Source organism: Onthophagus taurus, chromosome 2 (genome assembly GCF_036711975.1).
Source record: "Onthophagus taurus isolate NC chromosome 2, IU_Otau_3.0, whole genome shotgun sequence".
In the NCBI taxonomy this organism is placed as follows: domain Eukaryota; kingdom Metazoa; phylum Arthropoda; class Insecta; order Coleoptera; family Scarabaeidae; genus Onthophagus; species Onthophagus taurus.
In genome coordinates this window covers 29,312,425-29,334,104 of record NC_091967.1, presented here as the reverse complement: position 1 = coordinate 29,334,104, position 21,680 = coordinate 29,312,425, and the positions used below count along the sequence as shown (strand labels likewise).

The 21,680-nt window shown below is 33.9% G+C and overlaps 2 protein-coding genes and 2 long non-coding RNA genes across 4 annotated transcripts; 3 read left to right on the top strand and 1 right to left on the bottom strand.

The window, feature by feature from the left end:
* The first annotated feature begins 9,722 nt into the window (after nucleotides 1-9,722).
* Nucleotides 9,723-10,483, top strand: LOC139429107 (uncharacterized). The gene is made up of 2 exons (XR_011639810.1): nucleotides 9,723-10,049; nucleotides 10,109-10,483. It is a non-coding gene; the product is annotated as an uncharacterized lncRNA (long non-coding RNA).
* A 207-nt stretch (nucleotides 10,484-10,690) lies between these two features.
* On the bottom strand, nucleotides 10,691-11,119 carry LOC139429108 (uncharacterized). The gene is made up of 3 exons (XR_011639811.1): nucleotides 10,997-11,119; nucleotides 10,871-10,931; nucleotides 10,691-10,816 (listed from the first exon to the last, which is right to left on the bottom strand). It is a non-coding gene; the product is annotated as an uncharacterized lncRNA (long non-coding RNA).
* A 6,417-nt stretch (nucleotides 11,120-17,536) lies between these two features.
* On the top strand, nucleotides 17,537-18,778 carry LOC111421833 (uncharacterized). The gene has a single exon (XM_023055030.2). The coding sequence runs from the start codon at nucleotides 17,537-17,539 to the stop codon at nucleotides 18,776-18,778; it is 1,242 nt and encodes a 413-aa protein (XP_022910798.2).
* Nucleotides 18,779-19,586: 808 nt separating this feature from the next.
* LOC139432713 (matrilysin-like) lies at nucleotides 19,587-21,440 on the top strand. The gene is made up of 2 exons (XM_071201479.1): nucleotides 19,587-20,534; nucleotides 21,285-21,440. Exons 1-2 carry the CDS (start codon nucleotides 19,587-19,589, stop codon nucleotides 21,438-21,440), a joined length of 1,104 nt encoding a protein of 367 aa, XP_071057580.1.
* Nucleotides 21,441-21,680: the final 240 nt, after the last annotated feature.

The following is a 21,680-nucleotide window of genomic DNA, read 5'->3' as shown; positions in this document are numbered from 1 at the left end:
GATTATAAGGTATATATGATACAAACTAATGAGGATAATGCGGGATTAACGGAAATAAATCGAAGACGAAAGTAAAAATTGCGAAATGAAAAACCGAAAGTAACCGACAAGGCGAATTAAGAAAAGGAAATAAATTGGAAAAGGAGAACTAAAGTATATTCAACAGAGAAAGCGAATGCTTTAGAATCAACAAAATATAAAATAAATTTTATAAATAGAATACCCGAAATAAAGAAATTGCAAGCTGTCACCAGATGTGAACCAGATGTGAACTTTGATCGGCAGGACAATAGAAAGAAATGCGTTATGGCGAAGAAAACCACGAGGATTAGAATAAATAAAATAAAATAATAACCGCAGCGGGGATCTCAAGTAGAGGCGTCGTACGTCCGGATCACCTAATTGCTAACACGATGAACGTATCACCAAAAGGCCCAACAACGCACGCTGGCCGAAGAATCTGCTTGAGGACCAAGGGTATCCGGCTCGAAGGACCAAATTTGTTTGCTCTATTTACAGATAACAATAAAGGCAGGTGCTGGTTCCAAAAAAAAACAAATTAAATGTAAATTATAAAATTAAATATATTATTGGAATAAATAAAATTAAAGAAAAATAAACTTGAAATAAATTTGAGGTAGCAAAAAAATAAAAAAATGAGTATAAAATTAAATACCTTATGCAGCAAAGCGAATGATAAATTAAGCGGCGTGGCGATGTGAATGCGATATAATAATTATGCGATACAAGCTGTTACATTCCGAAATTTGTATGTTATGTGTGGGTGACTTATTTATGTGTAATGGGTTATGATTTCGGAAACTTATTATTTTTATTTACTTTGTTTACATTTTGTTTGTTTATAACATTTTATTGTATTCTTTTTTCAGCAACAGATTTTGAGTATTTCTTTTTTTTCCTTGTAACTCCTATCTTATTATAAAATTCTTCCTTTGCTTTTGATAGGGTGTCGTAAGTTCCAGATGTTATCTTGTGCAGACATATTTTTTTTTTGATATTTTCGATTTTTGGGTATAAAAGACCGTTATACGTATTTTCGGGTGATAAAGAAATTTTTCGTGGGTTCGCCATTTTTGGATTTGGTGTAAAATTTTTTTCTAATCCATTTTTGTGGGATTCATCACTCGGAATAAAATTTTGGAAAAGTGTTTCTCTTTTACCAAATTGTACGGAGATTCCGGATTTCAACATATTTTATAAAATTTTTCTTCTGTTTTCTAGTTAAACCTCGAACATCAGAGGTAAGCATGTTTGTAGGGTCTTTATTAAATATTTTTGGCATTTTCTTTCACCCTTTTATATTTTTCTTTAAAGTTTATAACTCACAATCTGCTAAATCTGTTTTTCAAAAAAACAAAATTTCTAACTACTTTAAAAAAAATTTGTTGTAACTACTTAAACAAAAAAAAACTATTCTACAAATAAAAAATTCTTAAATCTAATATTTCCACGTTTCATTTTTTTTTTATTTCTATATCCAGGTTTCTATTGACCACTTTTTTTTTGCTAATAATTTAGAACCATTATGCAAGGGAGATTTCGTTACATCCTAAGGATTTTAAATATTTTTTTTGGAAAGAAACAAAGAATATACCTTACCTTTCCTGAATCACCAGAATTTGTTGCTGAAGGTTTATTTCAAATCGAACCGGTGATTAAGACTTGGAGTAAAGCTCAGATAGAATAACATATTATTATTTTGATTACTGAAGAATTTATATGTAACATTTTTTTTGTATCTGATTTTCCTTAAGAAAATCTTTAAATTTTCAAAAGAATATCTCATTCTGTACATCATTTTTTTTATCATTTCAATTTATTTTTGTAAATTCTTGTTTGGCGAGATTTTTTTTTATTCTATTTTTAACGTAATTTTTTTATATATATAATTTTTGATTTCACGTTGAGCTCAACCATACGGAGTCAGACGCGGGTTACCTTCTCATTTTCATTTTTTTTTGAGTAGTATAGATTCCTTCTAGATTCCTCTCTAGGAGGAGAAGAAACCTCCTCCTAGAACGCAGGTTCGAGAAGGAGTTTCTTGAATCGGCAATTTTTTTGGGGGTCAGAGGAGGTTCGATGAGGAGAGGAGGTTCTTGAATCGGCGATTCTCTTAGGGGTCGGAGGAGATTCGATGAGGAGAGGAGGAGGTCAATTAACTTGAGAAGGTCATATTATTTTGACGAAATTATTACAAATTTATCTTTATTTATTTATTTAGGTCATGTTATTTTGAGAAAGTTATTAAAAATTTATCTTTATATGTAACCTATTTACCTAGATGAAAACAATGACTATGTTTATCCTTCGACATTTCTCAATGAACTGTTAGAACATGTCTTCGATATATCTTTTAACTTATTATACCGATTGGTAACTTTAATTTTAGGAGATACACCCAACACGGACGTACGTATAAGTATACGTGTGTGTGTATATTCGGTGTCGTTAAGTGGGGGATAAACAAGCGTAGGGGTAATGCACAAATTGAATCGTTCATAGATTGTTGAGAGGCGAAGTTGGTCGCATCGCTTCGCAGTTAACCCTAGCAAAAAAAACTAAGATGTTGTTTACTGTAGCGGAAAAGGTACAGATTATAAAATGGTTTTATGGTGGCAATTCTGTAGCCCAAATAATTAATTTGTTTCCTGTGACCTATGAAAACAGATCAATTCCTAGTCGCGGAACAATTTCAAATATTATTAAAAACTTTGAGCGACATGGATGTGTGTCTCCACAGAAACACAAATTACGAAGGGGTAAAAGAGAAGTTGAACGCAATAAAAATCAGTCAAGCAGACAAGTTGCGGAGATGTTTGCTAACAGCCATGTTGCCGTCCTAAAAACATTAAAGAAACACGGGTACAGGTCGTACAAGGTACAAAAAAGTCAGGAACTCTGCGAGAACGATAATATTACAAGGGCGGAATTTTGCTTTACTATGATGGAAATGGCCAACGGAAATGTTGATGTTATAAAAAACATTTTATTTACCGATGAATCTACATTTCCTTTGCCTGGTCGGCATAATTCCAGCGTTGCTCGATATTGGAGTCGTGACAATGAACACAATTTATGCGGCTCGTACACAATATCCCCAAAAATTAAATGTTTGGGCTGGCTTAGTAGGTGACCATATTATCGGTCCTTTTTTCATAGAAGGAAATTTAAATGGTCATAAGTATTTAAACATTTTGTAAAATGACGTAATCCCATCGCTTCAACAATTAGACAATGTTCAATTTGGAAGTATCTGGTTCCAACAAGATGGTTGCCCGGCTCACAACAGCCGGCAAGTTAAAGAGTATCTTAACGCACAATTTCCAAATCGTGTAATATCTATTTGCGGAACGTTAACTTGGCCGCCTAGATCACCAGATTTAGCCCCCAATGATTTTTTTCTATGGGGATATTTAAAATCGAAAATTTATGGTTTTGATGAAGAAAGGACAACCAATCTGGATGACTTACAAACAAAAATTCGCAATTGTATACAGGATATTAGTCCCGATATACTAGCGAATGTAAGGCGAACTTTTTACGATAGATTGGGCTATTGTTTAGCACAGAATGGTGGTTTATTTGAACACCTAATATAAAAAATATTTTATTTTTATAGTTTTTTGTTTTATTTGTTGTTTTACAAAGTTTATTTCAGTTACTTACGAATTGTTTTTATTTTTAGAATTAAGAATTTGCTTTGTCTTATTTGAATTTCATTTATTATATTAGTTATTATTTTTATAATATTTCTTATCATTGAACGATGTCAAACGACTGACTGCTCTCCGATCCACTACTCTTGCGATTCCCCTCCCACAAACATACTCCCCGCGCATATGCACACACACAAGTATACTTATACGTACGTCCGTGTTGGGTGTATCCCCTAAAATTAAAGTTACCAATCGGTATACAAAAAGGTATACGGTTTTGAGACATGTAGGTATACAAATAAGTGAGTCACGACCTACCTGCGGAATATTTTTTTATTTTATTATGTAAAGGTATAAGGCTTTAAAATATGCGAGGAGGTTCTTAAATCGGCAAATTTTTTTGGGGGGATACGTTCGAGGAGTAGGTGTGACGTTTAAAAAAAAATGCAAAACGAATCAAAATGAATTTTAAATAATGAGTGAACCAAAATAGCTCCCCCCCTTGAGTCCCTATTTTGCCTGCAGTTCAGTGGAGACGACTGGGTTCGTTGAAAAAGGCCGCCACACCATTTAAGAATAGGGACTCCCACTAATGGTGAAATGTGAGGGGTTAATAATAAAAAAAAATAATTATATTAAAAAGTAATAATAATGGTATGCACTTCTCTTTAAACCTCGTCAAATACGACTATCGAATATTCTTTCGCATCTTCCGGTCGAATGAACTCATGTATATTAGAAAATTCATAGTAACCGCAATCTTTTATAGGTTCAATTAAACGTTTTAAAAAATCGTACTTATTTTGGTATAACGAATTGGAGCATAAGTATAAGTTTAGGAAGCGTAGGCCATTACGTGCAAGTAAAAGCGATAACATAGCATTTGTTTTTCCGACACCAGAGGGCCCTACAATTAAACCTCGCTTACATTTTCCACCAAATAAATTACTGTGTTTTGTAAAGTGTTCTTCGGTCGTACCTTTACTAAAATTTAGTATTGGCAGTGTTAGCGGTTACGGTAAACACTTTAGTTTCTTATCGATCATGATTCTCTCACTAAATGAACTATGACATTAACAGGATAAGACTGAATAAAAATATAGCAAAAGTAACTTTATATAGATACATAAAATATATTAACTATAACTATAAAATAATAGCAATTTAACCTAATAATTAACTTAATAAAACGAGGAGAAGGAGTAGTTACCACTCCTCCTCTTCTTGATGTATTTGGTTCGCTTCTTCATAAGGCGGTGGTGGTGCCGCTGGTGCCGGAGTCGGTGAACTAACGGCTGTGGTGCAGTGGTTAATGTGCATGTTTTGCACATGCACTTCGCCCCTCACCACTGCCGATTCTGACACACTCTGCACCTAAGAAGATAAATGAAGATTAATGACTTGGAAAAAAGTATTATAAATATAACGTACCAATTTAAACAGTGCCTCTAATTTCACCTCCAACGAGGCAACTTTCCGCTCCAAATTGCATAATCTGATCATGTGATTATAGGTTATATTGTTGGAAGTCATCTTTAAGCTAGGAAGGGAAGTTTACGTTATTAGTAGTGAAACTAGATAAAATAGATTCAGCCTTTTTAATTTCAGAGGTTAATAATTAGATAATATAATATGACAATTTAATATGTAATATAATATTATATAAACATGGAAGTAAAAAAGGTTACTTACCAAATAAAATACGTCAGCAAAAAACAACAGCAAAAAAAGAGAAAGCTGAATGAGCAAGGATGTCTAGGACTGGGAAAAAATCACTTTTAAATATTATATAAACATGCAAAACAAATATAGTTTTACTAACCAAAAAAAGAGAAAGTTGTAGAAAGAGCAGTAAGTGATGGAGAGAAAATGAACGTTACATACTTACCAAATAAAACACGTCAGCAAAAAACAACAGCAAAAAAAGAGAAAGCTGAATGAGCAAGGATGTCTAGGACTGGGAAAAAATCACTTTTAAATATTATATAAACATGCAAAACAAATATAGTTTTACTAACCAAAAAAAGAGAAAGTTGTAGAAAGAGCAGTAAGTGATGGAGAAAAAAACAACAGCAAAATAAACATGATAATAAAGAAGGTTGTACTTACCAAAAAAACCGAAGAACACAAACACTGAAGTGACTTTCAAAGGCTGGGAGGTGCCTTCTTATAGTAAAGTAATGAAGGGGGGCGTGGAAAGGGGGACGAGTGGGGAATGGGCGGAGTTAGAGTGGGGATACTTGTTTTCTGGGTCAACTTTCCCGGAAATCGGGGGGGAATTTTAGATTTCCCCCACTCCCATCCCTACTCTTCCATCTCCACTTTTGGGAGGAGTCTGAGGAGGAGCATAGGAGGAGCTTCAATAAACAATCCTTTTCCCTTTTTCTTTTTTTTTCCTTTTTTTCTTCCTTTTTTCTTCTTTTTCTTCCTTTTTTCTTCCCTTTTTCAATATAATAATTTTTTAAGTTACAACCCAAGTCACACCAACCCAACCCAATGTACATAACATGTACATTGGGTACATAACATGTATTCATTTAGATTAACTGCTTTATTCTTTCAAATTAAAACAACTTTTTACACTTTGTACAATCTTTTATTATTATTATAATTTACAATCTATAATTGACAATGTTTATATACTAAACCTTACATAAAGAACAATCCTTTTTTGCCGATGGTGGACCATCAATATGCGTTTGTCAATGAGGCAAATTATAATGTTCAAAACACGGCAGCTTGCTTTGTAATCGCTCATCGTTTCTATACTTCAACGGTAATTTAAACCAAACCGCCGCCAAATCTAATGGCTTTACTTTATTGATATAATAATCGATTGGTAAATAACATAATTCGTAGTTTTTAATATTCGCAAAAGATAAATCAGATTCGTATCTTTCCATAATATCCCACACTTTATTAATTATAAAAGTTGAAAGTCCCAATCTGGTAACTAACCGTCAAAGATGTTCCATCTTGAACTGCTCTACGGCTACTACTCGTCTGCCTTTCACAATTCGTTTACATACAGTTATAGATTTCTGAATACGTATAAAAATAAATAAAAAATATTCGACAAGGGGCACATACTTGGTCTCTTTTTATGATAGGGACACATCGGCGCATCAACCTCCAATTTGCATTCATTTCCGGTAATTCTTTTACCGGTATTGTTAAAATTCTTCTTAAAAATGTAGCTTTCTCACGTCCTTTTACGTACACTACTTTTGTCGAACGACACAAATAACAAACGATCTCGTCGAAACGAGACGCAGCACCAAACCCGTCGTTCCAATCAATACAATGATGATGACTCATTAACCAATTCTCGCCGTATTGCGAAATTTGGTAGATAGGGAAGAAATGCTTCGACTAGGTTGAAACACGTAATGACTTATACAATGATTACTGTCGTAAGCAGCCAGTTCCTTTGGGATAAATCCTTCATCGTTTACCGTGAAACCTTGAATGTCCAAAATAATAAAATCCCTTTGAAAAACCATAATAATTGTAGCGTCGCTACAAACATTCACAGTTCACCTTCCTAAATTACAAAATTTTTAGTAGCCATGTTTTCATTTACTTTGTTTCCGTGGGAAATTTTATTAAAAAAATGAATGTTGTTATTTGTAGTTTTTCAACCAGTCTTGTCTGATTGTAACTACGTGTAAGACAGTAGTATAGTAATGCCGGTTCTGGAGCGGAAATGGCTCCCACGTCACGTGTGACGTCAGAGATAAGTGTGTGACGTAATGTATGACGTCATGGAGTGCGCCATCTGTTGGAGAGTGTCGGCGGTGTGGGTAATGTAGGTTTCTGTTGTGGTGGGGGTGAAGCCTATCTTTTGGAGAGTGTCGGCGGTGTGGGTAATGTAGGTTTCTGTTGTGGTGGGGGTGAAGGCCATCTGTTGGAGAGTGTCGGCGGTGTGAGTAATGTAGGTTTCTGTTGTGGTGGGGGTGAAGCACCTTCCGGCCCACGAGTGCATGCAGGCACCTAGCGGTGGGGCGGTGTTGATGGGTTAAATTAAAACGAATTAAGCGAACAGCAAGTGAGCAGATATGTCACACATAGCTTACGGAACAGAAAGTCAAAATATTGTATGCTCACATTGTGGGCAAGAAGGTAAAACTAGGATTAAATCTAAAATAACAACAAGAACTCACACGTTCAGTTTAATATTATGTTTGTTTGGGTAAATAAATTATAGTATAAAGAGATTCTTAAATTTAATAAATATTTAAATTATAGATGCTGGCCTTGTATTTGGATACCATACTTAATGGACACGTGTATGAACATTGATCATTATTGTGTTAATTGTGAAACATATCTAGGAACATATCAGAATTGAGGATGGTGTAGTAGAGCAACATAGTATGAGATTATAGGATTGAAATAAAAATAATGTAAATTTAATATGTTTGAAATAAAAGGAATATTAACGTATAAATGTAATTTTATTGCTAAAAAAATAATATATACATTCATTATGTTAACTTAATTTGGTTGGGGAGATTTTTCACAAAACGATATAAGGTGCGCATTGTTGACTTGCCCAACTTCTTTCTCCCCTTCATAGATGATGCACATTGAACTTAGCGACTGGATGTCTTCATCAGTCATCTCCTCAGCCATCCGTTTCGGCAAAAAAACCGAAAAACCACCCTCTAATCCGAGAACAACTGATGGCCATTTCAACGTTGTCACACGTTTTGCTTGTTTTATAGGATGAGGAATTTTCAAGCCCAAATCAATCAATTTCTTCTTCTGTGGGAATTCACAGAGCCCCAACTTATTTAAATGTGATAGTGACATACTTGGTATAGCAGTTTTGACTTTAACTAGAATACTCATAATTAAAAGCCGTCTTATATACCTAAATTTCACGTCATTTCGAATTATCTAGAAATAAAAAACAGGATGTTTACAGAACTTTCATTGGTTGAGAAGAAAAAATAGGGGGGGATTTCCGGGAAGTTGTGGTAGACCATAAAGATAACTATCTCTTTTATGAACAACAGGATGTTGACGCGTAAGAAGAAATAGGGTGGGTTTCCGGGAAGTTGCGGTAGACCATAAAGATAATTATGTCTGTTATGAAAAACAGGATGTTTACATGAGAGAAGAAATAGGGGGGATTTCCGGGAAGTTGCGGTAGACCATGAAGATAATTATGTCTTTTATGAAAAACAGGATGTTTGCATGAAAGAAGAAATAGGGGGGGATTTCCGGGAAGTTGTGGTAGACCATAAAGATGGCTATCTCTTTTATGAACAACAGGATGTTGACACGAAAGAAGAAATAGAGGGGGTTTCCGGGAAGTTGCGGTGGACCATAAAGATAATTATATCTTTTATGAAAAACAGGATGTTTACATGAAAGAAGAAATAGGGGGGGATTTCCGGGAAGTCATGGTAAACCATGGAGATAACTATGTCTTCTACAAAAACAGGATGTATGCGAAATCAAAAATGGGAAATTTAAATATAACATGTATAATAAATCTATTTAATATCTTATAAATACAGCAAAAATCACATTATTTTTATGATATAAACTCCAAACAGCATAATCAAAGTAGCAAAATTCCACATGTTCGATATTATTATTGAAAGATAAAGCATTATCCATAATGATTAATTTAGCGTTTTCATTTTCAATAAAGTGTCCTTTTTCTTTTAAAAAACTTTTAAATTTATTATGAAATTCAAATACATCACTATTTCTAGCATAGAACGTATTTCCATTCCGATAGATTTTCCAGTTTATCGATAAATAATCACAATACATAATGAACTCAACATTTTCAAATAATTCAGTGTCCAGGTCTTCTAAATTTAATAGTTTCAACTCGATTTCAGAGTTTTCAGCATGTAGAATAATATCGTTTAAAAACACCTTCAATGCGCATCTAAATTCTTCCTGAGACATCATTTTATACATGTTTTCTTTTAGAAGTTAAATATGTAACTGATTAATTAATTTCAGAATTTATTTCATTTGCAAGGGATAACGGATGTGGTGTGGAATGGACATAGGTATATAAGTAAGGATGTATGATAGTAATTTTTTAATATTAGTAAAAATGAGTTCATATAAATTCCAACCAGTGTCTTTACGCGACATAGCATTAAAACGTATAAATTTAAGTGTAAATAACAGAGTGGGAATTTTAAGACTACATTTGTATTTACCCTGGGGGTTAGTATTAGCGCTATGGAACACCTGGGTTGAAGATAATTGGGATGAGATAGTGGGTGCATATGATCACAATATAAATTATGAAATGCTATGTATCGAACGGGAAACGTTTAATTATGAAATGAATCATCGGTGTATAAAAGCGCTATCATTCCATTTCAGTAGTTATAGGTAGATAGGAGCAAATTAATGAATAAACAACGGATGCTAATTTTTTTAAAATTTCAAAGTGATGCAATCTTTGAAGATAATCAGCAGATATGTATGTGGTGGTGCTATTATAAAACAACGCATGGTGGGGTGTGTCATGATTGTATAAGGCGCTATAACATATATGTTAGAGGTTTCAAAGATTTTTTTGCGGAACGGCTGTTTGTAGTAGCATATGAAGAATGTAAAACCGATCATGAAATAGTTTCAACAGAAGAGTGTGGCGATACTATTCTAGAGTTTGGAAATTGGTGTAACTTTTGTTTAAGACGCCCCAACTTCAGGTTGCTATTAAAAACGGAATGCTCATCACATGTACATAGGATATTCAATGAAATGTAAATAAAACATGTTAAATAAAATAAGTTAAATAAAATATATTAATTAATTTCTTATATATTAATTTAATTTTATACAATACAATACTGTAATCAAACATAACAAATTAAAGATTTTATAAAATACTAAATGTGATGCGCTCATGGAGTCAGCGATAACGATCACATGGTCATCATTACCAACACCAGTGGCGATACCATAACTCCACCTGTAAAAAATATAAAATGAATTAAAAAGTAAAAAACTAACTACATCATCATTGCCTTCAACAGATAATGGTGGGGATAAAATGTGATTTCGGACCCCCAATGTTAAATCTTATGGGATTTTGGTCCAGAACGCCCATAGCTATACTGCACCGCAGAATTAACAGCGTTTGATTACTTCCTCTATAAAAAAATAAAATTAATTAAAAAGTAAAAAACTAACTAAGTCATCATCACCTTTAGTGGTTACGTCAACCATATCTAATGGGATAAGCGGCAGCAAAAATTACTCTTCCGGCTATAAATAAAATGAAATAAAAGTATAAAAGCCAACTGAATATAAAATAAAAATATATCAATTACCGCTGAATCGTTATCTGTGGTAATGTCTATTTCTATTACCACAGAATTAACAGCGCCTACACCACCACCGGTACCCGTCGTTAGATCGATCAATTCCTCTGTAAAAATAAAATTAATTAAAAAGTAAAAAACCAACTACATAAGTCATCATTACCTTCACCGGTTAAATCGACCATATCTAATGGGATAAGCGGTGGCGGTGGTAAAATTACTCCTCCGACTATAAATAAAAGTATAAAAAATTAATACAAAATTAAAGTAAAAAGAAAAAATACTTACAGAGTATAAAAAAATGAGATGGCACAACCTCGTTCTCAGAAATTATTAAAAAATCTGTGGGGGTCACATAGCTATAAACTATGCGCCCCCCCTGCACGAGCGAGTCCTCCAAACCACCATTAGTTGTTACAATCATAATGGGCTAAAAAATTAATATTACATATTGAAAAATTAATTCTAGTATAGGTATAACTTACATTTGGATGATGTAATTCACAAATCCCCCGGATTAGATCCAAGGAGATTGCCGCATATTCGTTTGCATTGTTATTGTTCATGTTGCATTAAAAAAAACCTACTTTAAACTAACTGTAAAACATAAGACACGCTATTTATACCGAGAGATGATATCTAAAAAAATTAACGAAAACAGGAAGATTTGGTTTGAATATGAATCATTTTAATTATCTCCGGAAAACTCGGTTTCTATGGTTGTTAATATCAATTTGTTTATAAAATAAAATTGTCCTTGTAGATTTTTAAAAAAAATTATAATTTATAAAACTTAAAAATTATACAATATTATCTTTAGATATCCAACTATTATGTGTTGAATCAAAACCTAGCCATTTTACATATAGCATATTCTTTTTACGTCTTAACACTTTCTCAACAAGATATGCATCCGATTGTCTAGATTTTTGAAGTTCAAATTCATAAAACGCGCCTTTAATCGGCTGCCCGTTGATATCTTCCAATATATAGGTTACAGGATTTGTAATTTGCACTTTAACAATTTTAAATAATTCAGTAGTCCAGTTGGGTAAGTAGCCTTTATCGAAAACATGTTTATATTTACTAATTCGAACGACGTCGCCAATTTTAAATTTTCCTTTACCGGCAATCTTAATGTGGTTGTACACCGTTTTAAGCAGTTCGTTTTCAACGGATTTCGAATTAATTTGAGCTGGCGCTAACCTTGTGGTACTATGTTTTGTGTTGTTGTATTTTAATGTTACATCTTTTAAAGTTTGCAGCCATATATGATTTCCGTAAAGACTAAACAATTTATACAATTTTTGTTTTATAGTTCTAATAACACGTTCAGCCATCGAAGCTTTCATAACGCTGAACGTAGAATAATGGTTAATGTTAAATTCTTCCATCAATTTTTTAAATTGATTATTGTAGAATTTTTTACCGTTGTCCGTTTGTAGGTTGCGAGGCGTGCGATGTCCGTTTTCAGATAAGATTGTGCGTAACGCGTGAGTACCATCCGTGGCTGATTTGGTTTTTAGCGGTCGAGTCCATAGGTATTTTGAAAAACAATCGATGACAACTAGAATGTATTTATTTCCGGAATTAACTTTAGCGAACTCAATCATTTCAATAAGATCAGCTTGCCATAGATCATCGATCCCCTTTAGTATAGTTCTTCGTCGAGGAAATATACGCCTAGTCGGACGATGTAGTTCTTCAACTATGGTCTCCTTTGCTTTGGATACTTTAGCCATTGATGGTATTATTCTTCTTCAATTCAAGGGATTCTACTATCCAGTTTATCAATACGTGATTTTAGATCCGCATCTAGGGAATCAATTCGCTTCTGAACATCCGTAATGCTATTTCGAATATTCTCGTTGGATGTTTTAACTAAGTTTACAATATCAAACAAAGTACCGTTGAAATATATGAATTCCTTATCTACCTCCACCTTATTTTAAGTTTGAGCGATGATCTAAAGTAATTTCCGCTTTAGCTTTATCAATTTCCTTCAAGATTTCATCCTTATATTTCATATAAGTTTCATCTACATATTGTTTAAGTTTCTTATTAGTATCAATTATTTTATCATCAACTTCCTTTAAGATTTTATTCTTACAAGTTTCATCCGCATATTGTTTAAGTTTCATATTAGTATGGTCTATTTTACGCTCTGTTTTATTCTCTATATCCGTTATTTGTTTTCTAACATACATCGTGAGATTATCTTCTAAATCTTTACAGTGTTTAGTAAATTCATTTTTAGTATCAATAAATAATTTTGTTGTTTCTAAAAACTTAACACCCCATTCTTTATCCATTTCATCCACGTTTTGTTTTATAGCACAATCATCAGCGGCTTCAGGTCGCTTAACGTTTGATAATTTTCGACCCTGAACATCATAATCACCATCTGCGGTCAAAGAGAATCCGATGTTTCGTTGAAATGCAAATCTACCACCTTCATCGCCACCATCTGATTTACTCCATGAAGTGCGACCAAATTTATCAATACTAACAACGGCTGAGTGCATTAGGAAATAATGTTGCTTTCTTTCAATTCCTCTATAATTGAAGTAATTTCATTGGTATGTGAATTATTACTAGCCACTTGTGATGCATGCAACAATCTCAAACGATCTACCAATTCATTAACATCATCCCAGAATTTATACTGAATGGATTTACTGTTAACTTCTAGAAATTTATCCGAAATTCCTCGCCCCTCTCCATCCCCCACGTTAAATAGGGGTTTAATTATTTTAACATACTTGGATGATATTTCCCGTAATATAACCATCATACTCATAATTATGTCTATGCGCGCTGGTATATTGTAAAATCGCTTTATATTGTTTTAAATCATCGTCTGTGTAGTGTTTAGGTTCCTTTAATTGTATGAGCTCATATAGACCGGGGGTAGCTTGAAATTGTTTTTCACCACCTATGATAATATGGGATGGCTTAAATTGAACTGCCTTCGATCCAATCTTCCATCCGTTATCGCCAGAGGAGCGCCGTATACCCATCCTATCATCAATAATCCCCCTTTTAAGATAATATTGCTGAATTTGGAGCGGTAAATTTTCAATTGAGGTCTCATCAGACTTTACTTTCGATTCAGGTGTTAGTAGTAATTTCCTTTTTTTCACACTAACTCCGGACAAGGTGGGGGTTTTAAATTCTTCGATTCCCTCATCATCAGGTTTTAACCCTATCGGTGGTGGTGGTGGGTAGTGGTGATGGAAATGTGTAGCTTTATTTCCATCGTTTAATTTATTAGTGATGTCCTTCAGCGGTTCAAGCAACGGTTGATGAAGTTTAGCGATGAGTTTATCATCTCTATCACGACCGAGTTTAAGAGCCAGATACTTTTTCTTAATATTATTCGTTATACTAATTATAGCTTTATCTCTTTCACGAATTGATTTCATAACATCCTTATTATTAGATCGATTATGTGATGGTGACATGTTTACATTGTGAAAACCTATGTATGAATAATTAAATTTAGTCTAGGTGGAGAAATTTATCCATTCCCATACGGTATCTACCATTTTTAATTTCAAAATCCTTCATAATATCATAGTATCATCGGTGTGTACGGCCCACCATCATTCCAACACCGAATGCAAACCTCTTTGAAAACATCAAATTTCATATCGGTGTTAACGTGTTCATCATATACATGTTTCAAATTAAGCTCATCCTGTTTGAATAACATTAAAACGTTAGCGTTATCCCTAATTAAATGTTTAGGTATTCTCGTATAAGTTTGTGTAAGATAAAATGAATCAATGTTTTTATGTCTACCCATACAAAAAAACGCTCGAATCCTGTCTTGTTTATCACACGCACGTCATCACATATAAAGATTGAGTTCTCTTTAGCTTCAGCTGGATCGACAACTGATTCATTATCTGCAAAGCGATAAAGCCCCACATCTGGTAGCCGTTTTAAAACCTTTTCTAACAATTCATATTTCGGTTGATGTAGTGATTTAGAATAGATGTAAATGTTTTCAAATTTTAAACCATTTATATCGAAAATAAGATTTAGCATTAAATTTGTTTTCCCACATCCGCTTGGACCGCATACTATCGCCCGCAAACTATTCGGCATGAGCTCACCATGACGTTGACGTCGATCGGATGTAGATTGAGTCATCACCAGCCGATCTAGATCGATGGATGACATAGACAGCGATGGATGCTTTACAATGCGCATTATGCTACTAAATATGAAACACACCCCACATCAACTATATATTTGTTGGAAACTTTAAAATACCACCATTTCAATGTGATGTTCATACGTGATAACAGCATCATATCATCACCTACAACGTTAGGAGGAGGAGGTGGTTTTAATACGCTTATCAACAAACTACCAATCGAGTTACACGTTCCAGGCTATCAATTTTGTGGACCGGGCACAAAATTAAAGAAGCGTCTAGCACGTGGGGATACTGGTATTAACCCGCTAGATCGTGCTTGTAGAGAACACGATATAGCGTATTCTAATAGTAATACTTTAGATCGACGTCACGAAGCCGATAAGCGTTTGGAGGAAAACGCTTGGGAAAGAGTTAAGGCTAAAGACTCAACGTTTGGTGAAAAGGCATCAGCTTGGATGGTTACAAACGTTATGAAAGCAAAACGAAAATTAGGCCTCGGCCATAATAGGCGGAGTCGTCGTCAAACTAAACCAAAACCGCCGTCAACGGGCGTCTTAAAAAGAAAAATTTCGAAGAAAAAAAAACGATGTGAAAAAGAAAATATAATTCGAGGAGTAGAAAAAGGAGGAGCTTTAAAATATAAATCTAATAAACCGCTAGCATTTAAACGCACGCTTGTAAACCGCATAGTTAAAGATCTACCAAAATCTACTGATAATTTACGGGAAGCAGCTCAATTAGCGCTAAAGAGCGCTCGTATAGCCGTGAAAACTGTTGGTGGTAGGAAAAAAATAAAAATCCCTCAAGCAATACCGTTACCGATTAAAAGGGGAGGTATTCTTCCAATTTTACCTGCCATATTTGCTGGGCTTTCAGCCCTCGGAGCATTATCCGGTGGTACGGCAGGAGTGTATCGGGCTATAAAGAGTGGACAGGAGGCTAAAGAGAAATTAGAAGAGGCTGAACGGCATAATAAACAGATGGAAGCTATCGCAATAGGTAAATCGGGTAATGGTCTCTACATCAAGAAATATAAAAAAGGATTGGGTTTATATTTAAGTAAAAAAAAGAAACAAAAAAACTTGTAGATAGGCTACCCAACAGACCTCTAACAAATCTTGATATAATTCAATTCGTTAAAGCTCTAAAAATTTCAAATTTTCGCGGTGTATTTATGCGGAATGAATTACCTAAGAGCGGTCCTAAATATAAGGAATCAGCAGTTATAAATTTAGATGATCGAAACGGCCGCGGAACCCATTGGGTAGCCTATAAAAAGAATGGTAATCAAGCGTTGTACTTCGACAGCTATGGCGATCTTAAACCTCCCTTTGAACTACTGAATTATTTGAAAAATTGTCGAATTGTGTACAATCATGAAAATTTTCAAAAAGAGAACCCCTTTAACTGTGGACATTTATGTATAAATTTCCTGTTAAACACCGAAAACTCATCATTTGATTAAAAATGTCTCAAACGTTCACACTGGTTGGTAGAAAAAGCGAAATTTCTGAAGATTATTATCCACTAATAGATTTGAATCCTAAATTAAACTACTCTTTGGGGCTTATTGGATTCCACACCTACAATAGTATACCTAATATTGAAGAAGGAGTTAACAATATATTTTATTTTACTGAAGAAAACGCGATAAATTCCGCTCGACAAGCGATTATAGACGTGGGACCTGCAATAAATGTTATCACAATTCCTACAGGTTCTTACGAAATTACTGATATCGAGAAATATTTACAAAAAGAGATTCTATGAATTGTTGGTTTAGATGATACCGTTGACGATCCTAATAAGTATTTCACCCTCAAAGCTAATAATAATACCTTAAAGTGCGAATTAAAGAGCGATTATTTTGGGGTTGATTTTTCTAAGCCTAATACGTTAGCTTCGGTATTGGGGTTTTCCGAGGGTAGAACTCTACCTGCAGGTATAAAACACTACTCCGATCTCCCAGTCAACATAATTCGCGTAACAACCATTAGAGTGGAGTGTAATATAATTTCTGGGTCATACTACAATAGCAAGCTATCACATACTTTATACGAATTTGCTCCAACGGTGGATCCTGGTTTCAGTATAAATATTGAACCTAGGAATCCCATCTATTTACCAATCAATTCAGACAACGCGATATCGAACATCACAATTAGATTGCTCGATCAGCGTGGTAATTTGGTTAATTTTCGAGGTGAAGAAATAGTTGTTAGGTTAGAATTGAAACAGCAGCAGCGATCCTCAACGACATCAACATCCTTCGACTACAAAAAAACGTTATAACTCGATTGGAAAGAAGGGTTCTAGAGCAGTATACAAAAAGACATCATTGCGAGCGGACAACCGACGTTTCCTCGAGAAACTGGGTTATCATGTCAACAAAAAAATTAAATATATACCGCGAACCTATCACGGATAATTCCATAGCTAGAGAGCAAGTGCATAGCTATCATCCATCTACAAATTCTTTTGAAAACAATGATATATTTATCATCGAGTTGAACCAAGAAGACGTCCTATTTTCATTTTTTGAAAGCTATCTACGCATCGAGGGTAATTTTACAAAAACTTTAGGTGATCCTGCTAATGATGTTATTCAATTAACACATAACCTACCAACTTTTCTATTTGAATACATCGCATTTGAGCATAATGGAACGGAAATTGAGCGGGTTCGAGAGCCAGGTTTAACATCACTCATTCGAACTCTACTCCAATTAAACGATGTGGAGTGTAAAACTTTAGAAATCGCTGGTTTAAAATGGCCACCTGAAGGAGATCTACCAACGGTGGATGCAAACAACAATTTCATGTTTCAAATACCACTTAGTCATATATTCGGTCTATTCCGAGATTATAATCACATTATGCAAGGACGTTTTAAATTCAGATTTGTTAGAAGTCGGACGGACTCTAATTGCTACAAAGCCACATCAAACGTCAAAACAAAACCTAGTAGTGCAAAGTTTGCTATAAAAACGGTTACATTGTTAGCAAAACATGTCTATCCTAGCCCAACGATAAAAATGAAGCTTTTAGATGGTTTAAATAAAAATTCAAATATTCTAGTACCATTTCGAAAATGGTCCTTTTACGAGCTACCATCAATGCGAAAAGGTAATAAGGAGATATGGTCGGTCACATCAACGTCCAACAGGGGTCGACCTCAATACGTTATAGTTGGGTTTCAAACTAAGAGAAAAGATCACGTCGCTTCCGACTGCACTTTCTTCGATCACTTAAACATCGTTGATCTTAAAGTATATCTTAACTCATACTGTTATCCGTTCGAATCTATGAATTTAAACTTCGCAAAGGAAAATTATGTGGAATTATATAAAATGTACACCGAGTTTCAACCCTACATTTGGGAATCTTCGCGAAAAAAGCCGCTTATGGATTTCAAAAGCTTTAAAGAGAGATCGTTGTTTGTTGTTGATACTACAAAAAATAATGATGAAGAAGCAGCGCCATCTACTTCATGTGAAGTACGTATTGAAATTCAAAGCGATATGGATTTTCCGCCTGATACGAAGGCTTACTGTCTCTTGATACAAGAATCCATGTATGCATATAAACCTTTAAGTGGGGAGGTGTCTATCATTATAAATTAAAGTGCGCTTACTTACCGCATGCTAGTTTACATCAAGATGTTCAAAAGAGCGATCGCAGACCCTCAAGGTTTTCATATTAATTCAGACTTTATGCTAAAAAAGTTTACACTTCTTGATCTCACTAGTGATTATGTGGTGCATCTAAACTTGAAGTCTGACATACCATACCAGAAGTTATCTACACAAGATCAGCGATCGGTGAGATATTTAGAGCGTAACCACCATAAATTATCGTACAACGATGGATGGATGGAACAATCAGATGGTTTAAATATAATTGATGATTTATTATCCAATTATAATCAAATTTACGTTAAGGGTAATCAAAAAGCCCATTTTTTGGAAGCGCGCGCTGGTAGATGTATTATAACCGATATTGGAGTCGAATTTGATGAAGACAGTAGCAATAAATTAAATTTAACCATCACTCCGTGCTGGTTCCACATTAGTGCCCCAGCAATCTGTTCTCAAAACAATGTGTTAATTTTAAAAAAAATTTTGTGTAGTACCCGCTCTAGAGATGTATGCTGTTAATCGTTCGCTCTAGATATTGTGTTAATTTAAAAAATTTTTTGTGTAGTACCCGCTCTAGAGATGTATGCTGTTAATCGTTAGCTCTAGATATATATCGTTCGTTCTAAAGATGTATATATTGGTAAATTCTATGTAAATAAATAAATATTACTTTTTTATTGGAAACTATTTTTTTATTTTATCCATAATAATTATATAAATCGATAACCTATTGATATTTAATCATTTACTCACTAACTCTCACACAGTGTAGACGTGGAAAAAAATTTTAAATATGAAGGTATTATTGTTGATTCTTTGGATGTATATGTTAAGACATATCACGGGGTTGCTAACCGAGCATGAAGTGGAAATTTATAATATTCTAGATAAGTATGGTTATATCAGACAAGATGCTAATGCTGGTACTGGTAAAATAAGCGTGCATAAAACTGAGAATGAAATGTTGAGGGATGGTATAAATAATTTCCAAAAATATTTTAATCTCCCAATCACAGGACAAGCAAATTTTGACACCTTGGAGTTACTTTGGACGCCTAGATGTGGTAATGTGGATTTATTCGAAAATTTAAGTTCCAAACCAATCACGACTCGAAGATGGAATCTATCAACACTTAGATGGAATGTATACACATCTTCATATCCCGGTTTTACAACCGTGGTGGAAAGAGCCTTTAACGTTTGGTCTAAATACATTAACGTAAAGTTTGAAAGGACGTTTGCGGGCGCTAATATTTTAATAGGTTTCCTATCGAAAAATCATACGTGTATACGAAATTCAACGATATATTGTCGGAGTTCTTTAGATGGTAAAGGGCGCGTGTTAGCTCACGCATACTATCCACATATTAAAAAATCCAAAGTTGAAATTCATGTAGATTTAGATGAAGATTGGGATATAACCAATACCACAATAGAAGGTAAACATAACCTATTTCTAGTTATGGTGCATGAAATAGGGCACGCCTTAGGATTACATCATAATGTACGACTCAACTCGGTGATGCATCCGATTTATGGTAACATAAATATTGAAAATTTCACGTTAAGTCGTGAAGATATTTATAATATACAACAATTATATGGAAATTCAACAGAAAGTGTAACCACCACCACTGTTAATCCAACTCCTACGTTAAATACAACACCCCCCGCCTATATTACACATTCCCTAACATCTACATCTGCAACACCAACATTGTCGAATCTAGCACACGCGGAGGTATGTGATGTGGACAATAAGTTTTCAGGATTTTTAATTTACAATAAACAAATTTATGTATTCTATAAACAATGGGTTTGGTTAATCGATCTAAAAACAAAAAAACCAATTCGAGTCATTTTACAACAGAAACAAAATTATTACATCAGTTGTTGATCTATTTCCTGGGATGCCAACGAAATTTAATGGAGTATACAAAACACCTGATGGTTTATTGAATTTCATCGTTGGAGATAAAATTATTCGTTATGATGAATATTTAAAGGAAGTTACAGATAGTTTAGATAAAAGTTTATTTATTTTAGGTATATCTTGCCCCTATAAATCTCTATTAGATCAACTTAAATATGTATTATCTGCGATCATTTCATACAAACTACTAATTCCCGCTGAATATTAAAAAATGTTTGATATGAAATATAAAGGAGTCAACATCGATCAATCGATTTAGTTTACATTCAATCTCTTTGCGAAATGGATGCTACCAGCATTTGTAAAATTTCTGATGAAATCTCTTACTGGACCTCACTGAATAAACAGTGGAAACAGTCTCAGGCTGCTATAGAGAAAGAAAATAAATTTATTGGTGAGACGGACTTTTCCACTGAAAATTTTTGTATTAAAGTTGGAATTAGTGCTGCGAGAGGTTTTATAACCTGTGTAAAATTAACCTCAAAATTAATTGAATCCCAAAATCATTTAATCACATTGCTGAGGGATGATTGGATGATATTAATAAATACGCTTAAGCTCATCCACTTCAATTTAAACTTTTCATATGAAACAATCCCATTAGCTGAAGGAATTCTTAGAGTTGCTGCTAACGATGGTGTAGATGGTGATAATTATATTCACATAACATATGAACATGAAGATGGTGATGATGTTGATGATGTGGGATCTTAAAATAGATATTTTATACCAATAATGCTAACCTTGGAAGATGTGCGTGAAATTTTATCCAAGACGGTTTTAATTTCATACAAATTGAATATATTGGATAATTTAAATCTTAAAAATTATATACATTTTATAATGACCTCATCTTCCTCATCATCTAAGTTTTCAAAGGATAAGTTGGATTTAGTTAGACGATTTTGTTCGGAAAACATATGTGAGATTAACTTTTATGTGATGCAATATTTG

Coding starts and splice junctions, on each gene's coding strand:
- LOC111421833 (XM_023055030.2), top strand. CDS start 17,537: ATGTCAACAAAAAAATTAAATATATACCGCGAACCTATCACGGATAAT.
- LOC139432713 (XM_071201479.1), top strand. CDS start 19,587: ATGAAGGTATTATTGTTGATTCTTTGGATGTATATGTTAAGACATATC. Junction 20,535..21,284: donor CGAATCTAGCACACGCGGAG/GTATGTGATGTG, acceptor AATACGCTTAAG/CTCATCCACTTCAATTTAAA.